The sequence below is a fragment of the Platalea leucorodia genome (genome assembly GCF_965183815.1).
Source record: "Platalea leucorodia genome assembly, chromosome: 15".
NCBI lineage: Eukaryota > Metazoa > Chordata > Aves > Pelecaniformes > Threskiornithidae > Platalea > Platalea leucorodia.
Window position 1 is genome coordinate 10,758,155 of NC_138837.1, and position 21,315 is coordinate 10,779,469.

Genomic DNA, 21,315 nt, shown 5'->3' on the forward strand with positions numbered 1-21,315 from the left:
GGGAGTCAACTTTAGCCTCTCTCCAGAAACATCCATAAGGAACAACCTTCACAGCATCTGCAAACAGATTTATGGCAGAGGTGTGACACACTGAGAGCAGCCTTCTCCTCTTTTGAGAGCCCCAAGTACAATTTCTATTCCCAGTGAAGCACAGCATCACTCCGATCTCTACTTCTGAGCTTTTCCTTGCTTAAATCTTACACAGCCCAACACGAACTGACTTGAACTGAGCCAACAGCTAAGCCCATTATTGGCTAAAACCTGGGATTTAACTCAGGAATGACCTGAACTTCTTGCTCCAGAGGGATGCTTTTAAAAGTCTACAGCTGATCACGAGAACCACCTACACATACACACCCACCCCTGTAGCCAGCTCTTGAAACCAAGACATCTTCTCCAGCACTGACAGGATAAGAATATCCACCGGAAAAACCTGACCTGTTTCCTCAATATTCCGCCCCGAGATCACTGAGGCAAATAAGCTAGTTTGATTAATTAGTAAAAAAAACAATGAAAGGTGATTTTCCTGACCACCAGTGTACAGAAAAATGAAGAAGGAAGGAGACACAAAGCCTTATATTTATTGTCAGCCATTGATTTAGCTAATGCTGACCATGCCAGGCAGGAAAGATTTCTCATATGTATTTGAAGAGCACTGTTTGGGTGGCCATGCTCCTTTGTGAGGATCAAGCAACTTTCCTAACCCTCTAGCTCACACTACAGGTTTGACATGTGCCACACGTAGGAAGCAGGACTTCTTTCTCAGCCTAAACTGCCAGGCTTCCCCGTGGCACAAAAGTGGCCTTCCCATGCAGCCAGGAGTTCATGCGTTGTACGCTCTGCCCCATTCATCCTGCAGCCACTGGTATTACTGAACTCATCCACAGAGCATCCCTTCCCTCCATCCCAATTCAGTCAGATCCTTCAGCACAGAGAAGATCCAAGATAGCTGAGGTTAAGCAAAGAGCCTCACCTTGGTGTCAAAAAGCATCTCCAGGTACCCAAATGCCAGGTGCTGACCCTAGAGCGTGGGTTACCTATACAGAGACCTGGAACCACTCATCCTCCTGATTCCACCTTCCAGCACTGAAGCCTTGCCCAGGCCAGAACATCCCACACACCTTTTTAGCGGTTGAGCAAGAACAAAATGGAAGATCAATTTTCCACCTCCACTAAGTTTCCCTGATGTTTTCAGAGAGCCCTGAGGAAGGCAATGGTCCCAAAGCACCCAAAACCTTTGGGCTGAGTTATGGATCCAAGGATGCATGTGCAAATGTTTCTGTTGCTCCTGGCACTCAGTATTAGATTACAATTAAAACTAGGTTGAATTTCTAAATCCTTATTCTTTTCAACAATCACAGCCAGGTTCTTATCATCCCAGATGAGCAGGCACTTTGCCATCAAAAGCTGACCAGTTGGGAACTGGGACACAGCAACAGAAGCAACCTTTGAGAAACACGAGCCTGAGAAATCCTGCACACTCCTCCTCATCTAATCATGAGACAGCACTCAACACCACACAGAGGACTTGGGTGTTTGGGGTTTTTTTGGTTTGTTTTGTTTTAAACAGGGAAGCATTAAGAAAATGAACATTAGAGCACTTCATAGCTGTAACTTTACTTGTTGTTCTGGTTTTGAATTCCTAGTATTCATACCTAGCTGCTATCATAGCTGGGTATGCAGTGCTTTCCACCTATAGAGAAGAGCAAGCAGTCAAGCAGATGCCCACACTACATGATTGCTAGGGCAGGATCAGACATGAGGAGCAGATCACAAGGTCCAGAGACCTCTTCCCACCTGCAGACTCCCCGATTGCCTTCGTGTGGTACAGCTGGTCCCCTCACAAGAGACAATATTTCCCCTGCCACCAGCCTCCCTTCGAGAGCCATAAAAAGCTAAAAATGCTGTCTGGACTCTGGACTCATTATCCTACCTGGATTTGATAAAGCCCTGGCTGTGATGAGAAAGCATACCTCCTTCTCACTTGGGATGGCCACTTTTACTTTGCAGCTGCCCAACTTCAGGGCCTGCAGGCCAGGGAGATGTAAGCACCCTCAGATGGTGTCCGATGCTCCCCTCTTTGTGAACAAAAAGCTTCAAAGATGCATAAACAGGCATGAAACATGGAAAGCAGCACAAGATGGAAATCTCAAGAAATGCTTTTGTTTCCTCTCTCTTTGGAGAAAAGCTATTTGTCTGTGCCTCAACTTTCTGACTTCTTGTTGTGTGGTACCATCATTTGTCAGTTCGCATACCAGGTATTCAATACCTTGCAGTCACTTCTAATAAAGTAAGGGAGAAGCACATCAACCTCATTATCCATTTGCCCTTGAGAAGTACTCTGACCTGAAACATTTGGTTTACCACAACCAGAGCAGAGCCATGCTTCAAGGATAACTTCTGCCAGGGAAGGGCCAACCCCACCTGCAGGTCCTGAGGGTCTGTGACCATCTGCAGCCTTCCTCTAAGCACAGCCCTGAGTCCTCCTCTGCTCAGGAAAGTGTCCTTCTAATTTAGCAGCCAGCCACACAATTACACACCCACCTGCTTAACTCAACCTGCCTCTACCCACCCGCACCAAAATCAATGCAGAAAAGCCACTATAAGTAACAAAGAAAAAAAAAAAAAAGACATGAGCCCTAATTAACACTCCAACAGGCTCAGCATGGCCTGGGACCCACTTTGCTAGGTGAAACAAGTCCAGAGGGAAACCAAGCTCCAGTCTCAAGGAACCTGCTGCCCCACTGGGCAAAACTGGCTGGAACAGTGCATAAAAGGAAACAGGGACATTTGCCAAGGTAGGTTTAGAGCCCACAAATCCTTCCTCCCTGTCCAGCGTCTTCTCCTTTGAAGGAAACTGCTTCTTCAGCTCCCCAAGAGCCCAGATGGCCAAGGGACAGAAAATAGAAGAACTTCAAACTATTTTAGACTGTTCAAACTGAGATCTCACACGCCCTCTTCCCTTCCAGTTACTAACCACTCATTTTCTCTGCCTCAAAAAAAAAAAAAAACGTAGTTACTTGCCTTCCTCCATTAGTGCTCCCATACACCAGCCAGAGCACTAGTTAACACCTTGCATTGAGGTAAACAGGTAAATTCCTTTTGCCTTGTCCAATTTTTTAATCTGATTTGAGAAGGTACCTTTGCTTTTCTGAGCCAGCAAGCATCCATCATCATTGGAGCATAAAAGAAATTGCAAACAAGGATCAGCTCCATTAAAATCTATAGAGGCTTTGCTCTCAGCATGACTCATGCACAATGCTAATAGCAATCAGCCTTAGTCCATCACCACCCATACTGTATAACCATGCAAAGAGGCTTACTCGTTTTCCTTGTGACAACTAATCAAGATGAAGCTTGTCCCTCTTAAAGTATCCGTTTCCTCAACTCCTGTTGCTGCTCAGCTTTGCTTTCTAGCACAGAGGTGCCAAAAGTTCCATATCGGAAAAGCAGAGAGAAAGCTGCATTTCCCTGCTCCTAGCCCTTTTATTGCCTAGGTGTCTAGATCTAAAGCTTATAAACACAGCACTGAACATACTGTCTAACGTGATGCTGGCAGGGCATCCAAGGGGGTTTATTTCATTTTAATTTTGCTTTTCAAATTATTACATTCTATGGTTATTTGCAGGTGGGAAGACTGAGGTGTTTTGGGGAGTACACAAGAGCCAGTGGGACCCCTTAATTCAGACATCCTAGTCTAAGGGTTTTTGAATGCACAGGAACACGCATGTTGAGGGAAAAAATGCTAGAGAGACTATAGGCATCCATGTATATTTGACAGCTTTAAGAATCCCAGCCCTCAACCAGACATCCACTTCTCAAATACTTTCGTGGTCACATCTCACCCCATACTCTGACTAGGAGGCACATCCACCTCGAATTGAAAGATCAGAGGTCCATAGCTTGCTGCGCAGACCAGGCTGGATGGTTCCTATGCCTCCCCCTTTGACAGTCATCACTGCAACCAAGGCTGCTGCTGCTCCTCATACACTGCACCAGGAATAGCATCTCAGACTGCCCACATACTAAGATGATCCTGGTAACTAGCAAAGATAACATCGAGGATGAACAGGTCTTTATTATGCTACTAAACAAGTTAACCTTCCAAATTATTAGCACCACCAGAAGCCAGGAGCACATTCCTCAGTCATCCAGACAATCAAGATAATTCTAGCTTTTGTAATTTGTTCCCGACAGCCTGAGACATCAGTAACAGCACAGAGACTTTGTGCACATCATTTGGCAGCTCCAGGCCTGGCACACACTGTCTCTGCCAGTCCCACCCAGAGATCCAGGCAGCTGATCCAACTGGCTCAAGAAGCTACCAGGACTCTTCGAGAGTGTTTAATCCAGGCTGATTGAAAGCCAAAAAAAAATTAACTCTGCTCATAAAGGACAGAGCATGATCCTTTCAAGTGCTCCATTTATTTATACCAGTCTTTAGCATCTCTTGGTGTTGGACAAACACTGCACACGGTTGTCGTCACTGCCTCCAAGAGGATACGATAGGACTAGGAAAGGACCAGAGCAACAACACAGGTCAGTGGTGCACAGAAGAGCTCTCAGGTCGAGGGAGGCTGGGCAGCATAAATCTCTGACCAGGGAAATGCTGGAGGTTCATAAAACCATAAGCATGCAGAAAAAGGAATTATTATTATCCAGATCTTACTATGCAAAATCTAGAAGGCACCAATGGAAATCTCAGGTAGCTAGTGATAAAAAAAAAGAGAGATATAAGCAACATTTTTTCTTGTGGTATGTAATTAAACAATAAGACTCATTACCCAGAACATGAAGCTAAAAGTATAAAACAGGCTCCAAAACACAACCAAGAAGAACTGTCCCCTTGGACACACAGTTTAAAAGCCGTCAGACCCATATTTTTCCCAAAAATCCCTAGACATCTGAATTTTGGGAATCAGGAAGATAAGGATCATTTTATCCATGCCTTGTTCTCCATTCTTCCCCTTAGCAGCCACCCTATTACACCAGCTCTAGCTAGAGAAGGTGTTTGTATTTTAACCCAGTACAACAGTTCTTCAGACTATCGCATCCAAAGCCCAGGACACCAGGAGAAATCTTCCCATGAACTCCAACAGGGACAGGGCTGAACCCTCAAGGCCCTGAATCCAGGCTCACAGCTCCATCCACTGCCATCTGAGGGCGTTGGATGTAGGGAGGACTTTGTCCCCAAGACAACTGTGGATATCTGAGGATTCCACCCCAAGACGGGTTGCAGCAAGAGAGTAAAAACTCCCTTTGCTCCTTGCGAAAAGTACATTAAGATCATATAGTCCCAGGCCAGTTGAGAAATTGCATTTTTGTGTGATTTAGAGCTGCTAATGGGTGATGTCACCACTGGAGTGAATGCAATCCCATAAAAATGTGAAAATAAAATAGCAGGAGCTATAAAATATACATGCGTCTCTCCACAATAGCAACAGGCACATCGCAGCAGGGCAGCTTTCCTCGATACTCATCTACAACTGGAAGAGTTCACAAGAAATAATTAAAAAAAACTGCAGAGGAAACAAAAATCTTTCAAGGAGCAACATTCTATTATTTTGCCAGGCCTTTATTAACGGCAAATCAGCATGCTTCCTTGAAAGTAAATGAGAAAAAGACACGGCAGCATTGCTGTAGAAAAACTGAGGGAGTGTTTTCTGGAACAACAAACCAAGCCATTTTGGGCCACTATCTGTTAGACTCCAGTTTAGCTCAATACAATATTGATCCTGGCTGCATATAACACAGCCCTGATTTATTTTCTGATTAACAAGTTCTACTGTCTGATTCTGACAAACAAAGTGTCCATCATTGCAGACAAATTAAAAAAAAGTACATATTTATCAATAATCCCAGTGTGCAGGCATTGAGTAGCAAAAAAGGGGGTTGGAAAAAAAACAGGTGGAAAGGGTTACTGCATGATCACTGTAATATTTGCATAAGGGTAAGTTCAGTAAATGCAGAGCCTTCCCCCACAGCCTCCTCCAAAACACACCCAGACACTGGCTGGCCTTCTTCCTATGGAAACAGCTAACGAGAGCAAAGCTGCTCTTGGCTTTTATGGGGTTTAGCTAAAAGCTGAAAATGAGATCAGATTTTCTGACATTCACCATTTACCTTAATAAAAATGGGCACTCAACAGGATTAGCAGGTATACAACTCTGCGTGCAGTATCATGAAATGCATTTTTGTGATCTTTCATGCTTACACAGAAAAAAAGAGAAATTAAAATCCCTCTATAATATTGAAGATCAATGTGAAACTGAGCTTAGGAACTGAATGCTGATCACTGCCTGGGAAGCACGAAGGAACATTTTCAAGTAGAAATCTTGCACATATGGAAAGGAAAGCTTTTGATAGAGTAATAAAATGATATTTCGAAAACTGATGTCCTACCTATCTATATGTATAAGAACACATTAAGTACAAGTTTAGCACTACCTTTTTTTATTATTCTCTAATAAATTACAGAACCTGCTTGATCATCTTTTGAAACCCAGATCTGAGATCACCTTCCACAGAAACAAAAATTAAGGTCCCACTTGTGTCACCAGCTCGCAGCCCCTCCCTGGAGAAACAGCTGGGTTTGTCAGTAGTAAATGTTCTTCCTCAGCAACCTGCCTTTAAAGTCTCGATGCAGAAGTGCCAGGAAGATGTCTGTCTCCAATAAAAGGCCTTGCTCAGACTTCCCTCTGTTAGCCAAGGTAGGGCAGGCAACAGGCAAATGAAAGGGTTTCTGGCCAGTGAAGGAAGCCCAAGGAAGAGGAGCTCCTGCTTTCTAGCACAGACCCATGGCAACGCAGGAGTGAGCTAAAAACATAATAAGGATCTAGGAAAAGCGGAGCAAAACAACAGGCTACAGAGAAAACACTAATTCAATCCCCTGTGTGAAGCTGCAGGTCTTTCAACGTTATTCCTCTGTTACAGGTCCCTCCACCTCATTACTAGGTTTGGAAATACAGCCTCAGATTCGGGAAAGCATTTATCTAACCAAGCACATGAGTAACCCTGTTATTTTCAGTAGGGCCCCCCAGGCACCAAAAATTGGGCACGAGCTCAAGCACCTTGCTAAATCCAGCCCTCGAATTACAGGATTAGAGGTCTGTGAATTTCCTCAGCGGAGATGACTCTTGGACTTCATGTCGATCAGTTTACAGTTTGCCTTCCCTGCATTGCCTGCCTGGTGGGAAGTCCATGTACAAGACAATTTCAATACAGCCCAGCTAGTATCACCATTGGAAACCAGCAGCTTTGACGTTAACAGGATTGTACTTCAAAAGAATACGCATGTTTGCAGATGGCAACAGGGTTCCTTATTACAGCTGTCTAATCAAGGCGATATTCTGCAATTATGCTCAGAGATCAAACAGCGCTGCAAACAGCACTCACAATAAAACCGGCACCAGTAAGATGCCGGTGTCATGCCTATAGCATCGCACATTTGGTTGTGATTCCACAAGCACGGCACGCACACGCGATGTTTCAGATACTGTTGCAAAACTTTGAACATCTCAATCACAGCTAGGCAGTTTAAAAAAAAAAAAAATCTATTTTGATTCTTGGCCTGTGTTTATGAAAAAAAACAAATCTAAAACATGCTTAAACAAATAGCAATATGGCTGTAATTCAGGAAAGCTTTTATGTATAACCTTAACTTTAAGTACAGAACCACTGGAGTAAGCTGAATTCAAAAGTGTACTTGAATGCCTTGCTGAAGGATAAATTAAACAGCATGCCAAAGTCCTTTCCAGAATCAGGGCCTTGATTTTATATATATATTTTTTTTAAACACACAAAAGGGCATAGTGCTAACTAGGAATCAGAACATACCGTCGGTGCAAATAATTGTAGCATCTGTGCTAATTCTCTTTTCATCCTGGTACCCCCTATGCTTCCAAGTATGTAAATCTGATTCTCCTTCTGGCTCCACTGAAGTTTCTATTGATTAAATACCCAGCCCCAGCAGCGGGAGAATCAAGCTCTGCATATTTATTTTCTTCCTCTCAATACATAAAGAATTCCCTTTGGCCTCTCAATTGCTATATCACATGGTACACTGAATGCAAATAGAATTACATGATAATGTATCTAATGAATACATTTGTATATGTATGCAAGAATTTTCCTAACAGCATCCTACTCTACGCCACTAACCAGACCAAAGAATATACATATGTTCGTCACACAGAGTAGTAGAGAAGGTGTGTGAAATGAGTGCATATTAATAACAAGAGCCAGACTGCAGTCTTCTGGGGGAAAAACTAACTGAAGTCCTTCCAAGATGAAGGCTGCAAGATCAGGACCTCACTCAGACCTTTGGAGCTTTAAAGCACTATCTGTAGACCATAAGTGTTACTTAATGTTTATGTTTTCATTATCCACTAGTGCTACACTGTATTTATATAGATACAGAAACTGTTGCAACATATAAAAATATTGTAAGCATTTCCAAGAAAGAAATTAGTGATATTATTTCAAACCAGGGTACAAAATGCACAGGTAACATTTTCAACTCCTTCCTTTAGAAGACATGCACCCCCTTTGAATTATTTTTGGAAAAGTTACTTTATGGCAGACCAAATTCATTCCTGCAGAAACTTCACTGATTTCAAAGCTGTAATAGCTTAAAAATGGGATGCATTTAATTTGTTAGCTCACTCCATGTTGACTTTCAAAGTCATCCTGTAAAGATGGATTGATTTAAATCAGGTTTGAGTATCTAGTGGCAATTAGAACCTGCAAAGTCCGAGAAATGTCAGTAAGCATCTGGACAAGATCCATGCCAGCATATATACAAACAAATATCCTCAAAACCTCTTTTTAGTTGGTTCAAACAATGCTTTGAAAGTGACTCATTCAGCACAACAGCCATTATTTGAAGACAGTAAGGTCAGAAATGCAATTTTTTAGTACTGTGTCACTAAACTCACTCCCATCCCAACCCACAGTTAAAAACCAACACAAATCAAAGCAACGATCCTCCTTAAACTTAGGGCAAGAGGAGGTCACTTACCCTGTGAGGACCACAACAAAATCCATCACGTTCCAACCATTTCGGAGGTAAGAGCCTTTATGAAAAACAAACCCCAGAGCGATGATTTTTATACCAGCTTCAAAACAAAATATTCCAATAAAGTACGGCTCAGTGTCATCCTGAAAAAGAATAAAAATCAGAAGTGTCAGGGAGATACCTGTGCTTCTGCACTGATAGCAAGAGCCATATAAACAACCAGGTGCACCAACTTCACGCCCTTTTCAGCTTTTCCAACAGAGTTGAAACCAAAAGGTTTAAGTTTACTGGAACTAAGCACAGAGAAGAATTTCATTATTATTTCTCTGAAGGTAAATTTGTTTTTTCAGATTGGCAATTCTATTTGTCTTTATTCTGATTGTTTCACCCCACACTGTCCACCTTTACTCAATATTCTGAAGGGAATATTAATACTGAAATTTTGCTCTAAGTGTATATTTAAACTTGAGATCACATATTTCTGTAGTTATTGACATGGAAGAAAACATGTGTTTCACAGTTCATCCAGAAAACCGAAACAAGACGATATCTTGGGGAGTATCAGTCAGCACAGCAAGCTTGCAAAGACTGGCAGGAACTTATTTATCACTTATTCCATCAGTTCTTCCTTCACTTTTTCTCCTTCATTTTCTCAGTTTCACAGCTGCAGTCTCATTTATTTTCTTTTCACTGTCTATCGGATTCAGGGAGAAATCCCCATTCCCTTCCATTAACAGCAGCAGCAGGAATGTTTGTGTCTAAGGCCCGTGGTGCAGACTACAGCGTACCATGGGATCACAGCTTCGTGTCCTAGCTCACTAGAGAGCAAAATCAAGCTTAGTCTCTACAGTTTTACTAAACCATCTTTTTCCTCTATGGCACCAGATCCCTCAGTATTATGCTTTGTTGGTAAGAGTTTCAACACAAACTCAATGCCAAATGGAAGCATTCACTTTTGGAATGAAGATGCAGACAAGAAATGGGAACAAAGCAAGAGGTGAAAGCAATGGACATCAATTTCAAGAACATGTTAATTAGCTTTGGCACCTGTAACCAATTTCCAAATGTGCCTTAGGTCCCTGATTTCAGCTGAAGTCAATGGAAGTAAAGCAGCCCTACCCAAAAGGAAGCAAGCTCCCAGATTAAGAGATTAGAAATTTTTGTTTCAGTGGCTTCATCATTTCTGACCATCAGAGCCAAAGAGCTGAGCTGCTGTTTGATGCACAGTTGTTTATATTTTGCAGTTCTATTCATGACAAAAGGTGATTTCAGTTCTCTTATACAGAAAGAACATGAGTGTCAAGTCTTGCGGCCAAAGAAGCAGCTTTGGTACAAGAATTTATTTTACAAGCATGGCAACTCTTGCTCAACTCTGACCCAGCACTGGCACACAGACCCATGCTTTAGGCATAGTACTTGTTACAGAAAGCCAGGTTTTTCACACCTAGACAACCCATATAATAGCATACCCCTCCCAAAGAGGCTTATGCGCTTAGCACATCGACATATACCCAACTCAGCAAGTCAACCACAAAGCACTGATCACTGAAGATGTCTCCAAGCTGTTGGAAATTACTACTTCTGGACAGGCTTTTCCATCAGTTGCTGAACTAAAGTTTTGTTTCCTACAAAGCAGCACCCCACATCCCTACACACCTCAGTGACCCCAGCTCCTCCATATACTTCATCTTCCACCCTATGTCATCTTTACTCCCCTCCACCTTTCCTAACCTCACAGCCCCAGCAACTCCACCTTCCATTGCGTTATGGTCAGGCAAGATGACCCGCCACCTGCAGATCACGCACACACTAACTGACCAGACAGCAAAGCAGAGGAGGTGACTATTGAGCTCACACTGTAGGCTTTTTGTTGAAATGGAGGGGGAGAAAAAACAAACAAACAAACAACAAACTCAAAACTGGCTTCTCCTCTGGCCAAGGAGCTGTTTCCACAAACAGCAGCACCTCTAAGCCCTCTGCCCCTCCACAGAGCCTTACTGACACTGCTCGGAGGATACAGAAGCTATCGCTGACAGATTGAGAAACTCCAGCTACCCATCTCAGTGCTATTTACCCACAGAGAAACAGGACCAAGGCAAGGCCATGAGACCTTTTATGACCTTCAACAGAAATCCTACAATAAGAGTCTTCTTCCAGCAGTTTCTCCACAGCAAGAGCTAGAGGCTTCCTAGGACTCCCAACCCAGTACAGAAAACATGGAAGAAGGGGTCAGAAATCATCATACATGATTTCAGGAGAAGTTACCTTACGGCTCCTCTGCTTTCCCTTATACACACAGGAGCACTCTAACAGCCTGGTCTGCCTGCTCTTCAACCCCACAACACCTTCTGTTTCACCAAATATACAAAATCATCGCAAACAAAGGACTCCTAGCCCATCCTATATTTCCATCCAGAAACTACTAGCATGCCTCTAAAAACAGCTCCTCTAACACACATCAAAAAAAAAAAAAAAAAAAAAAAAAAAAAAAAAAAACAAAAAACCTTTACCCACATACACTCCCCCTCATTACTCCCTCACTTCCTAGAAGCCTTATATCTACTCTGCTACCAGTCGTCTGCTCAATCTAGGTCAGGTGCCTTGTGATTACAGCTCCCAGCTTTAAAGAGCCAGGCTTCAGGTACTCAAGGGTTTGATAGAATATGCTCTTCCCAAAGCTAGGACTACACAGAGCTCTTAGGAAGTGGGTCAAAGAAGTTCTTGTCAGCTTCTAGGGAAGCAGGAAGGCTCACCGATGAGCTTGCGTATTTATTACAAAGAAAAACTGTCATCTATAGGGTTGGCAGCGATTAGCTGGGGAAATAAGAGGGGACAGAAAGAGAGTCTTTTCTAAAGCCTGTCTAAATTTACACTAAATTAACCTAAGAATCAGGGCAGTAACAATGGGATGAAAAGTAAAATTTAAGTCCCATTTGTTAGTGGGGCCTGTGGCTGAAAAAAGGGATTCACATGACTGTGTGTGACAGAAGGAGCCGGAGGGCAAGGGCAGTGATAGGTTAACGGTTGGACTCAATGATCTTAAGGGTCTTTTCCAACCTTAACGATTCTGTGATTCCGTGACATGGGTGACGTGCCCTGTGCAGCACTGAAATGGCGCTGCTGTCAGCTCAGAAATCCTGCTGCCAGGGCATCCTGCAGCCCCCTTCAGACAGGAGGCCGTGCTGCTGCTTGGGTTCAAGAGTGGGAAAGCAGGTGATAATGAGTATCAGTGTGCATGCTTGGAAGGAGGGTGGAGATTTTGGGCAGCGGCCAGAGCTGTGCCAGCAGGTTGTTTGCTGTGGACAAAGCAAAGCTTGAGACTGGGCCAAAAACACATTTAATCAATATGTTTCAGATCAGAAACAACTCCTGAGTCTGGAAAGTCATTAGTGTTCCTAGTCCATGTCCTAGTGTCTTTCCTTGGCCTTTGGATGTGACAGCCTTGACAGGTTTGGGTGTGTAAGGCTTTGTTCATGCAAAGGTTAACATGAACAGCTCACACGTGAGCTCACACTCACGAAGTGCCTGTGGATAGGATAAAGAATGAAATCCATTAGGAAAGTGCAAGAGCTGTCATGCTGGATATCTGAGAAAACAGTTATATTCTGCCCTCGCATCAAATCCACCCAGGGGAATCAAACACTCAGAGCCCTACAGTGACATGCAGATGATCATCCTACAGACCCGCTGGTGTCTTCAAACAGGGTGTGCCCAGAGCAGGGCAGAAAACAGATTTCCTGTCCTGCAAGTTCTGATATCGTGTCTCTGTCAGGCTGGGACAAATCCATGGTCTACTGAAGCTTCTCATGAAAAACTGAGAAATTAGGAGGAAGACAGGGAGAGAAGAAGCGTGCCTCAGCCTGGGCAGCCAAGAGCATCATGAGCAAGGCATCCACCTGCAAGGCCATGCAGGGCTCAGATGTGACGCTCACATTCCCACATTTGGAGCTCTCACCACCAGGCTCTGGGCCACTCAGTACAACTCCCGCAGCATCTTTTCAGTTGGCATCACTCCAGTGTGTACAAACAACGCAATATTTATTGGGACAGAGAGAGACTGACTCTACAACCTAAGGCTAAGGCACTCAGCTGAGATGGACGGTAGCAAGTTTGTAGCATCGCTGTTCCTGTGGATAATTACTGATGTGAAGGAAACACTTCCAGCAGCCAAAGCATGCGAGACCCCCAGCTCAGAGCAGGGAAGAGCCTAGGGGGTAGGTCATTCTCCTGCTAGTGGAAGAATTTGCTTATTTCTCTTGTCTGAAGAGCAAGGACTTGAAGCCAATGCTTTTCACCACTAAATGTTTTGACCACCAGACTGGTGTTTTTTCAGAGCCCTGGTTTTGACCAGAATTTCCATCCTAGGGCCAAGTAATGCTTTTCTGTGCTACAAACTACATGCAGATAATGGACAGAGAAAGATTACTTATAACTCAGCCATTCCAATTCTTGAAATATTGCCTATACTGAGACATCACTTGCTCTTCCCATGTGCTTAATTAACCCTGCCTGACAAGTAACAGGAGTGCAGAAAAGAGCCAAGGGAGATTGCACTGCAGGTTCGTATCTTGGGTCTCTGGGGAGATACATAGGGGAAAATTTTGATCAGAAGAGAAAAATCATGAAAATGTTCATATGGACTCCTCCCTCTTTTTCTCAGCTTTAACAAACAGACAATCTTAAGATTTTTGTCTTTGTATCTGTGGCACAAAGTATCCAGGCAGCTTTGGTTTTCCTTCAACAACTCTGCCTACATCTCCCAGTCATAAAAGGCTTGTGACGTGCATCCCATATCCTTAAGATCTGATTAACTCTTCAGTGATGAGCCCTCACTCCAATTTGGAGATTTTAATGAACCCAGGATAAGGAGAGATATACCCATAAATCATTAGTCAAAAAAGGCCAATTCCATTCCTCCCGAAGACAGTAATAAAGGACCTGCTGTTCTGCATGGACTTATAATTTGGTTCAACAAATCCATAAATGTATGGGAATGGTTGTCCACTCCGGTTTAGGATGGATTCATAATGTTTTCAGTGAAACAACTTACAGTTTGTGGAAGCAGCAGGAGCATTCTAAGGCGGTTTCACTTTGAAAACCAGAAGACAGTTTTTCTTATTCACAATGCTTAATCTCTTCAACGTATGTTGAAAACAGAAAATATTTCATGACTTGTAAAGATTCTCAGTGTTATTCTATGATAAACACCTTTATACTTCAGAGTTATAAATGTGCTGTGTTTAAAATCGCTTCAGAATATCTGACTCAGAGACAACGCTTCACAACAGTGTTTGGGGCAAAAATCAGGGGTTAATTCTTCCTTCACCACCAAAGCAGAGCCAACAAGGTGGAGACTGTGCATTTAACTCATTCAGTTAGTTATCTTATACTATTTGGTGGTAATGCCAGTGCCCCCCTTTGGAATGAGTTGGGCAGGAACTGAAGGTGTATGTGCAGTAGTGAGTGTTGTAAAATGGAATTAATACAATGGGGGAAAGGACCAATAAAAAGCCTCTAGGATCCCCTTAACAAATCTAGGGATATAGAGGAACATAGAAACAATGTGCTAACTGTACCTACTGCTGCTTAAAATAACATATCACCAAACAGTTACCAAGCCAGAACATCCACAAAACTACTTTTCCCCGTCACTAGTCCATATGTTCAGAACTATGGAAAGCATTTCCCCAGCTCGATCATTACCCTGGGTCTAAACCTGTGCTTTGCTCACAAAGCCAGGCTTGCCTTGCTAGCCGATTCCAAAGCATACAAAGACATGTTCAATGGCAGAAAGATCAACATACAAGCATGTTCTAATTTTACCCTCATCTCTTCTTATGTAGAAATAATTCAAATACAGGCTAAGCAAACGCAATGTAAGTGGGCAGCCAGCGTCAGTGAATACGTTTCCAAACAGGCAGTATCAGCTTCAGCTGACCCCGAAGCTCTTTCTAGATCTCTCACTTCTACGCTTTTTCCTGGTTCTGAAGAATGAGATTGTGCGAGTTGCCCACTGGCACGGACCAACCATGGAAACTGCAGCAACCAGCATTCAGAGGCTCTCGCTTTTGGCACCAAGCCTAATATTATTTTGTTTGCATCATTTAATACCTACATGTGAAACACATACAGATCCATATTTATTCTTTCTTTGAACATGCACCAGGATTAATGCATTTAGGCATGAAAGATGTTCCAGATCATTAACAGCAGGAGAAAAATCATACCAAATATTACCCGTTTTTCCTACAGTGATGATAAATGGAAGAATGATTTTGAAGCTATTCTTATTTCTTTTGAAATAAGGTAATTGGGCTCATTACCATAAAGCCTGCGGGTAAATTATTTTCCTCTGTAAGTTGGTTTCTTTTTCTGGAAGGGAAGTGTAATCATCTAAACCCAAAGTTTGCTTTGTAGGGTCCTTGATATATGCTGTAGCAGGAAGATAGTTGAAAGACATATAAACCTAAAAGGTTACTCTGTTCTACCACTTCCTGGGAAAATATCACAGAAGTTCATTTGATTCTACAGATAATTTTGAGCATTTGGCAGTGCCTTCCTGTCTTCGTTTATAGACAACCTAAGTTTGCCGCTCTTCTGATCATACTGTAAGGTCCATCTCTTCTGCAATTGGGCAGGGCTGGCTAGAGTGATGAAGCATTCTTGTGAAGATGGGATCGGGAGGTTAGAGTTATACTTGTTGTCATGGACTTATTTTTTCTGATTGTCGGGGCAATGCCCCTTTGTTTACATGTGGCTCTTCAAAATAGATACAAGCACTCGCGACACTGGGTGGCTGACTGCTTTTTGTATTAGACCAGAAACAAAAAAATGTAAATAAATGAACACAACTCACCAATCTCTCTGACATAGGTGTCTTGTCTCCATCCGGCAAATGTTGTTCCAGAGCCAGCACAATACAATTGGCTATGATTGTAGCTAAAATCATGTATTCAAATGGAGTGGGGACCAGAAGTTAAAGAAGACTCTAGACAACACAAGGAGAGCCTCATCCAAATCCCATTTCTACCTAAACAGTTGCATTAGTTGAGCATTCTAAGTTCTCTCATCTTTTTTGAAGACATTTTGTCTCCGTGACCTCCTCTGTTTTTTCTGGGGTGCCTTTGGAAGAAAAGTAGGAAATTGGCTCTCTGCTTTGAGGGAGTGGGTGACTTACACAGAATCTGAGCTGCTCAAGGAATTTGGGAGCAAGAAAGCAAAAGGCTCAAAGGAAACAAAAAGCTATTAATAATTATTATTTGGGAATTAGATTGATAAGCTAAACTGCCCCAAGATAGATTACATGGCTGAATACATTCTGAGTTGTTCTTCAGAAATTCCCTGTCATTTAACTTGAGTGCGTAGTGTAAATAAGCGATGGGCTAGAAAAGTTGGATTTAGAGTGTCTACACAAGTCCAAAACACGAATTACTGCGAGATTGCAATGCCCACTCCTGGTGAGCATAAAATCATCAGCGCCCTATCGGGATGTACGAGGGAAGGGATCTCACGGGAGAGAAGGCGGACCCGACGCTGGGTACCCCCTTGCCTCTCGCCCTCGTCTCTAGCCCTGAGCCCCTGCTCGCCCAGGGCGGAGCCGCGCCGCGGGCGGCATCGGGGCGGGCGACGGCTGCGCTCAGCACCGCGGGCAGCGCCGCTCAGCACCGCGGGCAGCGCCGCTCAGCACCGCGGACAGCGCCCGGTAGCGCCGGCTCCGCGCCCGGGCCTCGGCCCGCGCCTCGCCCCGCAGCGCGGCCTGGGGGAAAGCGGGCGGCTCTGCCGAGGGAAAGCCGGCGGCTCTGCCGAGGGAAAGCGGGCGGCTCTGCCGAGGGAAAGCGGGCGGCTCTGCCGAGGGAAAGCGGGCGGCTCTGCCGAGGGAAAGCGGGCGGCTCTGCCGAGGGAAAGGCCGGCGGCTCTGCCGAGGGAAAGCGGGCGGCTCTGCCGAGGGAAAGCGGGCGGCTCTGCCGAGGGAAAGCGGGCGGCTCTGCCGAGGGAAAGCGGGCGGCTCTGCCGAGGGAAAGGCCGGCGGCTCTGCCGAGGGAAAGCGGGCGGCTCTGCCGAGGGAAAGCGGGCGGCTCTGCCGAGGGAAAGCGGGCGGCTCTGCCGAGGGAAAGCGGGCGGCTCTGCCGAGGGAAAGGCCGGCGGCTCTGCCGAGGGAAAGCTGGCGGCTCTGCCGAGGGAAAGCGGGCGGCTCTGCCGAGGGAAAGGCCGGCGGCTCTGCCGAGGGAAAGTGGGCGGCTCTGCCGAGGGAAAGCTGGCGGCTCTGCCGAGGGAAAGGCCGGCGGCTCTGCCGAGGGAAAGGCCGGCGGCTCTGCCGAGGGAAAAGCTGGCGGCTCTGCCGAGGGAAAGGCCAGCAGCTCTGCCAAACCTGCTATGGGTCCCTTCCCCACACTTCACGCTAAAGATGCAGACAGGTCATCCAAGAGACAGGAGAGGGACAGACTGCGTCTAGCCGTGCAGGGAATGCGATGCTCCAACTGCCACCGGAGCTTTGGAGCTTGTTTATTCAGACTTGAATGCAGGGAAGGAGAAACGGATGAGGAAGTACAGCAGTCCCTGTGATTTTATAATATGGACAGAAAGAGCAATACGTGTCTGTGTTCAGGGGGAAGGGAAGTGCATTCACTCTGCTGGTGTATTTTTTTCCTGTTAGCCCTTCAGGAAGTGAAAACTGGGGAAGCTGAAGGGGAGCTGGCCTCTGTGGCAATTGAAAGTGTTGCTAGGAGGCTGGCAGGAGGCCTTGCTGCTGTTAGCTGAGGATTAATAGGCGTGTGATATCAAATGAAAAGAAAACAACCGGCTCCCTTGAGATCACCAGTGTAATGCAGTCCTGTACACACACGCGCGCGCACACACACACACGTATATCTACTCCCTGGTAACCTCAAATAGTCTGCTTCCCTTTTCTCATGGCTTACAACCCCGCTGCGTGCACCATTACAAGCAAAGCCCCCTTCTGAGGAAGATCTCTGCAGCTCACTTGGCCTGGGAGCTGGTTCCGAGACAGAAAGCATCTGCCCCTTTCACAATACAGCAGATGATCCTTCTCTCCACTTACTGCCTCCCTCTGCCACAAACCTTTTCTTTTTTTGTTTTTCATTTTTTTTTAATACAGCCTAAGCTTAGGCTATGTACCTAATTAAAGTGACAAGATCCGTGTTGATTCTGATGGATTCAGGAGGTGATGTACTAAAAACCTAGCTGCAATGATTGTATTAATGGGATTCGCAAGGTACCGTGGCTATCAATGTCCCTACTATCAATGCAGCTTTAATGGTAAGGTATCACCATTTTTATCCCATGTTCCTTCTTCTAATCAGAGTGAGAAAGAAGAGTTGAAAGGCTCTGAGATGAAAATAAGAATCAGGATTCATTAGCGTGAATCTCTCAGAAGCCTTTGAATTTGGCTTAAATAGTAGGAAATGTAAATCTATCCCACTGTATAGGAAATGTAAATCTCACACCTAAACGCACACCGAAATGCACGTATGTCTTACACCCCCCCCGGCATAGTCAAAAGCACACTCCACCGTTCCCACAGAAGCAATTGCCTATGATACCAGCTACACGGCCGTACATTACGTTGGACACACGGATCCAAGTCACACACACCTATTACACACACACGCACGTCTACATTAGCACCAGCCACTCATCCTTCGCTGACTGGGGGGATCTCTTCCCCCAGTCTCCCTCTCCCCCTCCCCACCTTCCCCACCGTGCCCACACACCCTCCCTGAAAGGATATGGCCATTCTGTTATTCTCTTGGCGTATTTCCGTATAACATTATCTTCACTGAAGATGAAGAGGGATCTGTTGACTGTGAAGCAGTTCTGTTTGACAGGGATGGGGTTGTAGAGAGCCATAGTCCTGGCCCTCTGAGCCATCGATTGCTTATACATCCTTTGGCCGGCTTGGGGGCCACCTTGCCGGCTGCTCCCTCTTCCAGCCCCGGCCGGCCCTCCACCTCCATAGCGGGTTGGCAGATCATCCCCAAACCGAGCCATTCTCTCAGTGCACGGAGCCGGGCGCTACAATCCAAACTGGCAGCCGAGGCGAGAGGAAGACGCATCACAGCGCACAGCACTTCTCCCTCCGGGGGTTTCGGTTGCGGGATCGGGATTGATCGCAGCAAAAATAGATGATAGATATATTTAAAAAAAATATATATATATCCCTTTCCCTTCCTCCTCCCCCTCCTCTTCCCCGCCGCTGTGGCTGCCCGGGGGTCGGAGGAAGGCGCCGGGGCTCCGCTCACCTCCCCGCACAGGTGCCGGCTCTCCGGCCCGACCTCATGGCCGGGGCGGCGCGGGGGGCGGCCGGCAGGGCGGGCGGGCGGCCGCGCTCCCTTCCGCGGTGGGCTGCGGGGCTCCGGGCTGGGAAGGGGCTGCGCTGCTGCCGTGCCCGCCGCGGGAGCGCTCCGCCGTGCCCAGCCCAGCCCAGCCCGGCCCGGCCCCGGCTCCGGCTCCGGCCCGGCCCCGCCGCATGTGATGCCCGGAGCCAATCGGCCACCGCGGCTCCGCCCGCTCCAGTCACCGGCACCGGGAGGCGGGCAGGGACGGAGGGAGGGAGGGAGGGAAGGATGGAGCCGGCCCGGCCCGGCCGCCGCCGCCCACCCCGATAAATAACGGCGGAGCCGCGGCCACTCCCCGGGGCCGCGGGGAAGGAGGGACCGAGCCCCCCCCGCCCCCTGCGCAGGGCTCCGCGGGCGCGCAAGGCCCCGGCCGGGGGGTGCCGCCGCCTGCGGAACGGGCGAGGCGGCCCCCGCGCCTGCGCGCCGCTGCCCAGATGTGCGCTGCCCAGCTGCTGCACCCATGGGTGCCCCCCAGCCGCATGGGAGCTCCCGCCACCCCCTGTTGTGCCATCAGGAGCCCCGGGGAAGGCTGGGGGGCAATGGGGGGGTCTGGGGGTGCGGGGCAATGGGGGGGGCTCATTTCAGACCCAGCCCCGGGCAGGGGGCCGGTGGGCACCGCGGCGGCAGGGACAGATGCGGGTGGAGGGGGGGATGCAACTCCCCCACCAGCACTCGCGGATAAGGTGGCGCAGGGCTGTGGCTTGAAACAGAGCTGCGCCCTTCTGGACAACTTACTTTATTTCTCCTTGGTTTGAATGACTCCTGCAGAGCACTGGATACCTTTAATCCCGTATTTATGGATGAAATCCTTTAATCCTGTTTATTCCAACACCCTCTGTTGCTCCCATCCACCACAAGTCAGAAAGCTAACTCCTCCTTGCTCCTGGAGCGCCTCACGTCAACAGTCACTGCGGTAGGCTGCTGAGGATGCGCTGCTGTATTTAGGCTAAATCTGCGATACAAACTATTAACTTTTGGAAGGGACCCTCCAGAGAAGTCAGGGCCGTCAGCAGGGGGACATTTTCACTTCCCCCACAGTAAGGAAACCCTGGACTCTGCAGCTAATGCTTTTGCCTTAGTCATCCAAGCTGTCTCAGTTCAAAACCAACCCACCAACTAGGCAAGTCTGTAGCAATAACATCTGCTGGCTTCAGGAGACAGCAAGAGGGCTGGCAACATCCACAAATGGCACAAATAAGGGCTGGCAGGAGCCAAAGGGTGACTCTCTGGAAGAAACCGGCTTCTTACCAGGGCTTTGGTGTCCGAAGGGCTCTCTCACGCCGCAGCACAGCCAGAAGATACCCTCAGAGGCAGCCCTGGCTGCCGAGGCGAGCCAGGAGCAGCACTAACTCAAGGAGCCAGAGAGGGAAGCAGCAAGGGAGGAAGGTGCATCTCATCCTGCAGCCTTGAAGGTCAGACACAGCAACAGCCACCAACCACCCCGACACGGCCACGGCCACCCCCTTTCCGCAGTCCCTGGGGACCAGGTCAGCAAGAAGCAGCTCCAGTCTGTAGTCGGTTCCCATGTGCATGCTGGGAATGCAATAAAAGAGGACCTCAACCCCAGTTTTGGATAATTTGCAGATTAAAAGGAATGCTGGAGTCTTTGGGAAAATTTTGCCTGGAAAAGGAAGCTGAAGTCTTTGGGAAATGAGGCCTCGCGCTTTGCCTGCCACCAGGTTGCTCCTGCTCCCGCTGGCTCAGGATCCCTGTTACCCTCAAACAGCCCCCAGGCAGAGACTAAAATGAGCGTTCCCTCCTGTGAGTCTTCACCCCGGAGCACTGCTGAGCTGATCCACACAACTGGGTCATCAGGGAAAGTTTCTTTATTTTATGGAGGGAGCAGGAGGGTGCAGGGAGCTCACAACTCATGGGCTGAACAGGGCAGGAGACCGCTCTTTTCTCTTTAAAGTTTCCCCTAAAAACCTTTTCATTCTCACTGCA

At 46.7% G+C, this 21,315-nt stretch overlaps 1 protein-coding gene across 1 annotated transcript in view; it reads right to left on the reverse strand.

Moving 5' to 3' along the window:
- The window catches only part of CACNA1B (calcium voltage-gated channel subunit alpha1 B), a gene marked incomplete at both ends in the record, with an annotated part of 300,136 nt that extends 281,112 nt beyond the window's left edge, over positions 1 to 19,024 (reverse strand). The window contains 3 exons of the mRNA XM_082327143.1: positions 9,020 to 9,159; positions 15,873 to 15,978; positions 18,744 to 19,024. Of these exons, the coding sequence (XP_082183269.1) occupies positions 9,020 to 9,159; positions 15,873 to 15,978; positions 18,744 to 19,024 (527 nt within the window). The remainder of the gene's footprint in view (positions 1 to 9,019; positions 9,160 to 15,872; positions 15,979 to 18,743) is intronic.
- Between the last annotated feature and the right edge of the window lie 2,291 nt (positions 19,025 to 21,315).